This window comes from Pteropus vampyrus, unplaced genomic scaffold (assembly GCF_000151845.1).
Source record: "Pteropus vampyrus isolate Shadow unplaced genomic scaffold, Pvam_2.0 Scaffold38, whole genome shotgun sequence".
Taxonomy (NCBI): Eukaryota; Metazoa; Chordata; class Mammalia; order Chiroptera; family Pteropodidae; genus Pteropus; species Pteropus vampyrus.
This window is the reverse complement of record NW_011888819.1, coordinates 9516642-9525926: the sequence shown is the minus strand read 5'-3', so window position 1 is coordinate 9525926 and position 9285 is coordinate 9516642. Positions and strand designations below refer to the sequence as shown.

The following is a 9285-nucleotide window of genomic DNA, read 5'->3' as shown; positions in this document are numbered from 1 at the left end:
AAGTTTAATATAGCAAATTTTCATTCTCATATATTCCTACCTCCATATTTTGGGCTATGTCTTGATTTGTTTTGGAATGAAATTTTCATTCTAGAGCACACTCAGATTGTTTTTATTTTAATTCATAAAGTATTAATATCCAGACAGATGCAGACGACAAATTGTAGTAGCTATAGAAAGGAGATCTTCAAGCAGCAGGAACAGATTCTGGTGGATTAATACTCTCAGCATTTCTAAACTTGATCAAACTAATAATCTGTCACCCATTCTTTTCTGCTAAGGAGCTACAACAGGAGGTAGAGGTACCCACAATTTCTCCATCCCTAATGGAGCTAGTGATTTCATGCTAAATCAGGACATGCATTTAAAAAATTCACTTAAAAATAGAAAGTAGTATGGGAAGAAGATAAGCTCATCACCATCTAGAAGATATGAAAAAACTGTGGAGCCTACCTTAGCTTCACAATAAAGTTTATAAAGGAAAAAAAAACTTCTAAGGTAGCATATGCTAAGGCCAAGCAGGTGATACAGATGGCAAAAAGTAAAATACTGTGAGCATTCATGGGAGAGAAAAATCATGGTAGGCTAGAGAGGTAGAAGAATGCTTTGGTGAATGAGGTAGGAATGGAACTGAGCTTATTAGAAATAATCAAAAGTATGTATTTGGAGAGTTGAATATTCAGAGGAGACACTTGATATTATACACAACTATCAAATCATATAATTTCAAATAGAAATGTGGACATGAAATGCAGATTGGAGTAGTATGGACTTTTTTGGGCAATGTTAATTAGGGTTGAATCAGTGGGTTTGGTTGGTGTATCATCAGTCTTTCTGTGTATCTCACCAACTCAAACTCTAGAGGTTTAAAACAAAAATCACGTTAGTTCCTCATCGTGTGGGTTGCGGTTTAGGCTAGCCTGGGATGGGAAGTCCTGGGTGCTCCAGGACGGGGCTGGGGGTTCTCAGCTGGCTGCGGCTGTTGGTCGAACACCTCAGTTCTCTCCTACGTGGTTTGTTCATTTGGTGGCAGGTAGCAGGGGTCCAAGAGGGCAGGAGTGGGGGCAGCAAGACCTCTTGAAGCCTAGCCTTGAAGTTCACACAGCCCAGCCTCTGATTTAAGGGAGCAGAGAGTTTGTGTTCATTTTTCATTTGCTCTTTGAGGAGTGCACTTAAATGTAGCTAAAAGCTTAGAAATGGTGCTGGAATATAAGTGGTCTTGAATGTAATTTGGCTTTTCTCTTATATTTAATCTATTGGCTTTAATTTTAACATTTTTACAAGTGATAGTATTAGCTTCTTGTAGGGCTAATGGAAAGGATCATGGGATAGCTAACAATTCTTCATTTTGGTCTGTTCTGTTGGAATTTATTATTTGAAAAGTAGCATCAAAGTGTAGTCATGGAGAATTGGGACTTGAATTTACTTACTCTAAATTTTTCTCTAATGTGTTTATTTTTCTGGTGGGACCAGGGGAAGAGAAGGAGAGAGAGCCAGGACCCATGTACCATAATCTTAGTGCTTCGGGCCTCTTCCAGGTCATTATCCAGCCCTGAAAGTCCGTGCTGAGAGATGTAGAGGTCTGAATGGTAGAGCTTCTGGTGTTTACTGTTTAGTTGAAACGTTGGTTCTACATACATTAGATATTCGAATTTATACGTAAGAAAATGTCGAGTCCTCATAAAAAAAGCAGAGATTGACAAACTAGTGCTATGCAGACTTTTAGAATGTAAATAGTAAAATAAAATTAGGCTTTGTGTGATAGTTCATTTATAGACTAAATTTGCATTGTATATCAAGTTGGCTTGTTTAAACTTCAGTCTTATCAGACCTGCTTTTGTGTGTGATTTGATATAGCTTTCTTCTTTTATGTAGATCAAGAAATTGTGCCACTTTGCTCAATAACTTTCTACTTTTTATGCATGGGAAAGAGAATAGTTTTGTTGTAAGCAATTAGCAGCAAGGAAGACACTTTTTTAATCCTTACAGTATTTCAATGGGTTTAAGCCATCTCTTTAACAAACTCAATCAGAAGAGTTTCTTAGAATTTTTGTTTGGGGCTCAGGACATCTTATTTTGGCTTTTACATATTTTTCAAATATTACCATTCAGCATTAATTCTGTCTTTTAATGTTGATCTAAGTGGAAGTTTTATATAAATTTTAGAATAAGTTATGGAATTTTAAGATGTCTTTTAAAAAATAATATAATATGACTGACTTTTTCAGAAGTGAAATAGGAAGGGATGAAGGAAATTTTTTAAAGATAATATTGATGTCAACTATTTGGTAAATTTAAAATATAAATTGACAGTTTTCTCTTTTTGAATTGTCATAAATTTACTGCTTAGAAATATAACCCGTCAGCTCATAGACACACAAAAAAAAAGAAAAAGAAAAAACATTTTTTTTGCTTGTGATGAGAACTCTTGGAGTCTACTCTCTTAGTTTAGAAATATTTTTAAGCAGTCAATAAAAATTATGGAATCAAGTTTAATAAAAATTTAGAATTGAAGTCTTGGCAGAAAACATGTCAAAATTCATCAGCATGTGCCCCAGTGACAAGAAATTCCCAGTGTGTTTGTGGCACCAAGGCAAGCATGAATTAATGTAGCCTTGAATTAGTATGGCACAACTGACCTTTCAGACACTAGTAGCTAAATTTAGTTTTGAACATCTACGTGCATATAAAACAGCCTCTACAAACAGAAACACGGTGGGAAGTTCACCGTGCTTTTAAAGGAAGTTGTATTGAATAAGAGAGAGATTAATACTCTCATTTCATTTTTACAAAGGCATAAACTAAAAACTGCACCATTGAGTTTGAATTCTTGTTACTCTGGTCCCAAATCTCATCCCGTGCATCCTTGCCCTTCTGAGTGGGCTGGGAGTGCCGAGTGTCCAGATGCATAGTCCATGTGTATGTTTCTTTTTCCAGATTTCACCAGAAGTTTGAGTATTACTACTCCTGACCAGATGATTGAAAAGGCCAAAGGGGAAACTGCCTATTTGCCATGCAAATTCACTCTTAGTTCTGAAGACCAGGGACCACTGGACATCGAGTGGCTGCTATCACCGGCTGATAATCAGAAGGTGGACCAAGTGGTAAGTTTGCTAAGTGCTTGCTCACTCAGCAGATGTCTTGTGGAACTAGTCATAGGTGCCCATCACTGCACTGATCACATAGGTGTGGGGGGCATGGGAACCTGTTAACCTTGTGAAAATTTGCATTGGGAAGTGTGTGCGGGTCAAAAGGAGTGAAGCAGACATAGTAGCTTGGCAGAAATGTGTATGATGTGTGGTAAGGGATGGCAAGTAAACTAGACTGTGAGAATTTGATAGAATTGAATTTTTAACTTTACCACAAGGATCCCATTACCCATAAAAGGGTTATCAAGTGTAATATAGTGTAACATGGTTACGTATTATTCGAGTCTGTTTTCCTTATTTCTTCAAGTTAAATATCCTGTATAATGAATTTCTTAAGAAGCAGAACAGTCTTCATAGCAAAATAGCAATTTATAAAGTATTTAATCTTAAGTCAAAAAAATTAAATATCAAAATATCGTTATAGAAAATTTTCTAATTACAAAGAAATAAGAGCCTAATATAATATAGAAAACCTGGAAAACCAAAAGTAGCACAAAGGAGGAAAATTGCCCAATCTCATCTCCAAATGTGTGTGTGTGTGTGTGTGTGTGTGTGTGTGTGTGTGTGTGTGTGTATCTCACCCTTTGCCTTTTAAGGGTACAGAATATTTCACTTAATTTAGAATGTTGCATATTAGTTTCATCTGGCATTTAATTAAAAATAAAATCAATATTAATAAATTATATTAGACCAGAGAGCAAAAAATAAGTCCAAATATTTAGAGGGATGTGGTAATACAGTTGACCCTTGAACAACCTGGGTTTGAAATACGCGGGTCCATTATATGTGGGTTTTTTTTTTTTATTAAAGCTATAAATTTTTTCCTTATGATTTTCATAATAACATTTTATTTTGCCTTTATTTTAAGGATATAGTATGTAATACATATAACATACAAAAGTTGTGTTGATCAACTGTTTATGTTATCAGTAAGACTTCTGGTCAACAGTACACTCTTAGTTAACTTTTTGGGAGTCAGTTATATGCAGATTTTTGACTGTAGGGGAAGGCACTCCTGTACCCCATGTTGAGGGTCAACTGTATATGTATTTGGATGAGAAATTTTATTTTTACTTATAGTCCATATAAAATAAGGGGTTATTCAGCCAGTTAATAGCTGAATCGGTGCACTTAGGTCATTACTACTTTTGGCAAGTCCAGGCAGTAAAAGAAGTTTGTAAAGGAAATAATTAAGGTGCTTTCCCAAGTCGTGAATGACTAAGGCCACCTCCCCCCAAGGACATATCTCTGCCCCTGGTTCTGCTGCTGGCAGTTCCTTCTGTTTCCGTAAGCAAAATGAATTGAGCCTGACTCATTCTGTCCACTCAGTCCAGATGCCGTGTTCCCTTTCTCCTCGCTTTGCTCTACTTTCTCCTTTCTGTTTCCCTGAAGTGCCAGCACCCTGAACAGAGGTCCTGCATACCCCTCACAGTCTTGCCAAGTGCAGTGCCATCTCCCTTTCAAGTCTAGGACTCTGTTCCCATGCTTGAGATGAATGAGTGGAGACCACCAGTCTTAGATGCTTCTGGCTTAAGACTCATGAGTGAGGCTCCATGACAGGGAGCTTCTAGAGACCAAGAAGCACAGTGTGCCCTATAGCGTTGTGTGTCCCCTCATGGAAGGAGCTCTGTCCTGAGTGAGAGGCGTAGCCTTGCTGCCTGCTGGACTTGTGAGACAGCGAGCAACCAGGGACTGGGTTTAAGTGCCCATTTGTGGGTTAAAATCCTAGTCTCTAACTGATAACACAGTAAGATCACACCAAAGGAAAATAAATAGAAGGGTTAGGGAGAGACTGGTGCAGAAGAAGATGCTTACATAGAATTTAGCTGCATTATATATTAGATGAGCCTTTATTTTAATATTTTTATTCTAGCAGGCAGGGGGAGCAGGGAGGGCCCAAGGTATTTCCATCCTCATTCTCTGTGTGATCTCTTTAGTCAGCAAGCATTTACTATGTATTATGCACTTACTATGTGCTCTGTGGTATTTCATATACTTTAATTATATATACTTATATAATTATATAAACAACACTCTAAACTGAGGATTATTATTATACACATGAAGAGAAGAAAATGAAGGCCCAGAGATTTGAAGGAACATGCCCAGGGTCACACATCTAGTAAGAGATACAGCTGGGGTTTGAACCCAGGTCTCTCTGACCCCCCCTTCCCTCCCGCCCCCGTTTTGTACCTTATTTTCCTTTGCACTATCCTGTACTGCCTCCCATGTTCCATAAGCCTGTTTCCTGAGGTGTAAAATGGTAACAAACCTACCTCTCAGAATTATGATGAGAATTCCCTGGAATACTGTATGTGTAAGTATTTTGTACATCTACAAGCCATATAGAAATGTTAATAAAAGTATACTGTGCCAACTCAGAGGGATCTGGTTTGCATGTTAGCTGAGTGACTTTGCAAAAGTTGATCTGTGAGAGCCACCTCTTTCCTCAGGCTAAATATTAAATGTAGATCCTGCCTGGTGGCAAAGAGGAATCAAAATTGCCTTGTAAATGTTTGTTCCCCATTTCTTAACTACTGTTTATAACTATGTCTTTGTGGGAAAATACTAAGATAGTTTACAAAACAACTAACAGTGGAGCCACATCTTTGTCAGGCCCTCCTCAAAAGACTACTAAAGTGTAGCAAAAAGAGGAATTGAAAAATAGATGGAACTTTATGGGGCAGTCCAAAGTTAAATACAAAGAAAAATATGACAGCCTCCTTCGAGGACTTCTCAGTGTGGTAGTTGACAGTGGGTGTGGCGAGAAGGTGGAGCAAATGATGTAATAGCTGTGTTTACAGAGTAAGTCAGCTGTGGACCCTTCGACTTGATTCTTTTATTGACTTAGCAAACTGCTCTGGAGTACTTCCTAGAAGCAGACACTTAATATATAAATAAAAGCTATTTAGTGAATTAAGAGTGGGGTTAGCATGGTAGGGAAGACGATGAAACAGAAAAGAACTCAAGTCCCTGCCCTTGAGAAATTCCTACAGATGATATTTATTCTGATTGTACTCTTCATAATTAACATCTCAGATAAAAATTATTCACAGGATGTTTTCTGATTATTATTGGAGTTTGGCACCTCTGCTTCTTGACCCGTGGGTCTCAGATGACCAGAATGAAGGATTTTCACATTTCTTAGCAAATGTGAAAAATTATTGTGTGTTAAATTAATTTTAGTTATAGTTAGAGCTGACGATTATAATTCTAAGTCATATTTAACACAGAATTTATTTTCCCTCTAAATTTAGCCTCTGGTTATTTCCATTAAAGCCCATAGCAGTGGCTCAGAAAACTCAGTGGAATTAGGAAGGGGTCTTTCTTTGCTCTTACAGAAAGGTCCTGTTAACCTGGGCACACACATCGTAAGAGATTTATTTTATGATTTTATTTATTAGAGTCTAGAACCCTCAAATATAAAATATTACCCCTCCCACTTAGTGTTAAGACAAAAAAAAAATGTCTTTTTTGTTTTTTTGTTAGAGTGTGTGACCATACTCAAGGATCATATTGACTTCCTCCTGTTTTCTTAATGTGTACTTTGAATAATTAGAGGTTTTCTCATAATACTGTGTTCCTACTGTTTTTCGGATCCCACAGTGGCATGCTGTGTCCAGAGCTCCTTTAATGAGACAGAGTTTGCTTGTTTTTTTGTGTGTATTTTGTTTTTTCTCTGTTTTATTTTGGTTTTCTTTTAGATTATTTTATATTCTGGAGACAAAATTTACGATAACTACTATCAAGATCTGAAAGGACGAGTACATTTTACAAGTAGTGATCTCAAATCTGGTGACGCATCAATAAATGTAACAAATTTACAGTTGTCAGATATTGGCACATATCAGTGCAAAGTGAAAAAAGCCCCTGGTGTTGGAAATAAGAAGATTCAGCTGACAGTTCTTGGTAAGTTATTTGTCATAATGTTACTTATTAACAGGGTGAGTGGGCACAGTATGATAGCAGAAGTATTTATGTGAGACAACACTTAGTTTTATAGAGTAATAATTTTAAACATTTGAAGTAATTCTCATGTATGTCCTCAAAGAGCATAAAACAGAAAGCTAGCATACTTTTTTTAGATAGAAAAAATAAATGACTTTTTTGAGCAGTTCATAAAAGAGTTTGAAAGTAAATGAAGTTCTGTAATATGGAGGAAGAACCCTCAGCCAGGAGTTAGAGGATGCAGGGTTGTTTTGTTTGTTTTTCCACGTTGTCTTTAGATTCGTCCTGAGAATTAAATAGAACCTCTTCATTTCATGGGTTTCAGCCTGCATTTTTGAAATATGATAAGATATAATTATCCTTAAATCTCTGTTTGATCTCATTCAGTTCAAAATTGTTATGTGTGCTTTAAACTTTTTCAAACTACCCAAAGAATAAATGAGGTTTGTATGATGAGCAATCAGAGTACTTAGAATGGAAGAGACAGAATATGGTTGAAGGAATGTTGAATTGGGATGAGGCCGTTAGACATCATAGTTGTTCAGCCTCCATGAGCATCCCTGTTTTTCATCCTTAGAGTGGGGGATTAGCCACATGGTCACCAGGGTGTCTTGTAGCTCTCTCTAGAACAGTTAAACTGTCAAAGACTACAACATTTATTCTTTTTCTGTAGAGTTTGTGATCATGCACAAGCACTCTAAACCTCTTTAAATTGAGAAATTCTGAAAGGTTATTGCTCATAAATATACTTCTTAAATCTTACTTTGGTAGACTTTACACAAAAGTACAATGGCTGCCATATAGGTAAACAGCTATCTATCACTATTTTATAACAGCAAGTTCCCATTTTGTGACTTAAGTTGTTAGGTTTTGGGGGAGACTTAGAGAGCCACTTTACATAGTAAATGCTGATTGCTAGAATTGCCTACCCTACCATAGCTGATCTCCCCCACATCAACTTCTACCTCATTCCTTTCGTTTTAGAAAACTAATTTAGGGTTAAGTGTGTTGGGTTCCAGACTCATTTTGAATATCACTCTTTTCTTATAAGTGAGTATCAGCAGGAAGAAGAAAGCAGATTTTTGTACGTTGCAGTGGCAATCCTAGAGGCAGTCTTGGTCGGAAAGGCATTCTTCCACTGGCAGCAGCATTGAGCAGGCACACGATGGGGCCTAGAAAAAGGCCCTCGTTCAAAATACGCCCTGTGGTATGAAAGCAAGTGAATCTGAACAGAGAACCAAGAAAACCAGTAACAGAGAACCAGTAACATCAGAAATTCTAGTTTTCCGTGTCTACTTTCAGTAAACATGGAGTTGCCTTTTCTTTTTTATAAACATGAAAGTAGGTAAAAGTTTAATGACTTGTCTAAACCCTCATTCCGACCCAGGCATACCTGGGATTATAACCCCGACACTAAATCTTCTTTGAACACTGCTTGGAAAGCACTGAGAGAAGATGTTTCTGGAATTTTAACTGGTTCATGATGTACCAGGCAGAATATATCAGTTTATCAGAATTTCAGAATTTTTAATTGTGAAATCTCTGTTCAATGGGGGGCAGGTACACTGGGAGGGATGTGACTGGCCTGTATTTTCAGAAGAGGCGAGGACAAACCGTGTGTGTGTGTGTGCACGCGCGCGTGTGTGTGTGCGCGTGTATGTATGTGAGAGTGATTCTGTAGGACCAGGTTCTGGGTTGAATTGGCAGGTTTCCGCTGAAGGGGTCATTACAGCACAAGGCAGCACATATCCTGGAAGGAATCCAGGTTGTATAGCAGTGTTGGTGCATAGTATGGCCAAGTTTACAGACAGCAGTAGCCATGACTATTGGGCAGGAAGACTGGCCCTTTTACATTAAAAGTCACAAGCCCAATATCAAATTCCTCAGGATGCATTGGTCAGAAGCATTGACACAATAACATCTTTTTTTAGCTCCGTGGGGATCACCATGGTCAAGCAAACTCAATTTAAACCAGGGAGAGAGAGAGGGGTTAAAAGAAGGGCAAGAGGAAAAAGGAGGAAGTTATCCCAAAGCGAAGTGGGGGTGACTAATACTCTGATCCTGCAAGGCTGTCTCACAGCTGCAGGAGAATTTCTTCCGTCTTTTCAGGTGAGTCATGCTGTGGGAGAAACCACTAGAATTTTTTCTTGGAAGTGAGAGTTGGACAGAAGCTTGTCTGTCAACTTTT

General features: G+C 37.8%; 1 protein-coding gene across 2 annotated transcripts in view; it reads left to right on the top strand.

Moving 5' to 3' along the window:
- The window catches only part of CXADR (CXADR, Ig-like cell adhesion molecule), a 49780-nt gene that overhangs the window by 18279 nt on the left and 22216 nt on the right, over window positions 1–9285 (top strand). For both annotated transcript variants that reach the window (XM_011358234.2, XM_011358233.2), the window contains exons 2-3: window positions 2938–3104; window positions 6854–7058. In XM_011358234.2, coding sequence (XP_011356536.1) covers window positions 2938–3104; window positions 6854–7058 — 372 coding nt within the window. The remainder of the gene's footprint in view (window positions 1–2937; window positions 3105–6853; window positions 7059–9285) is intronic.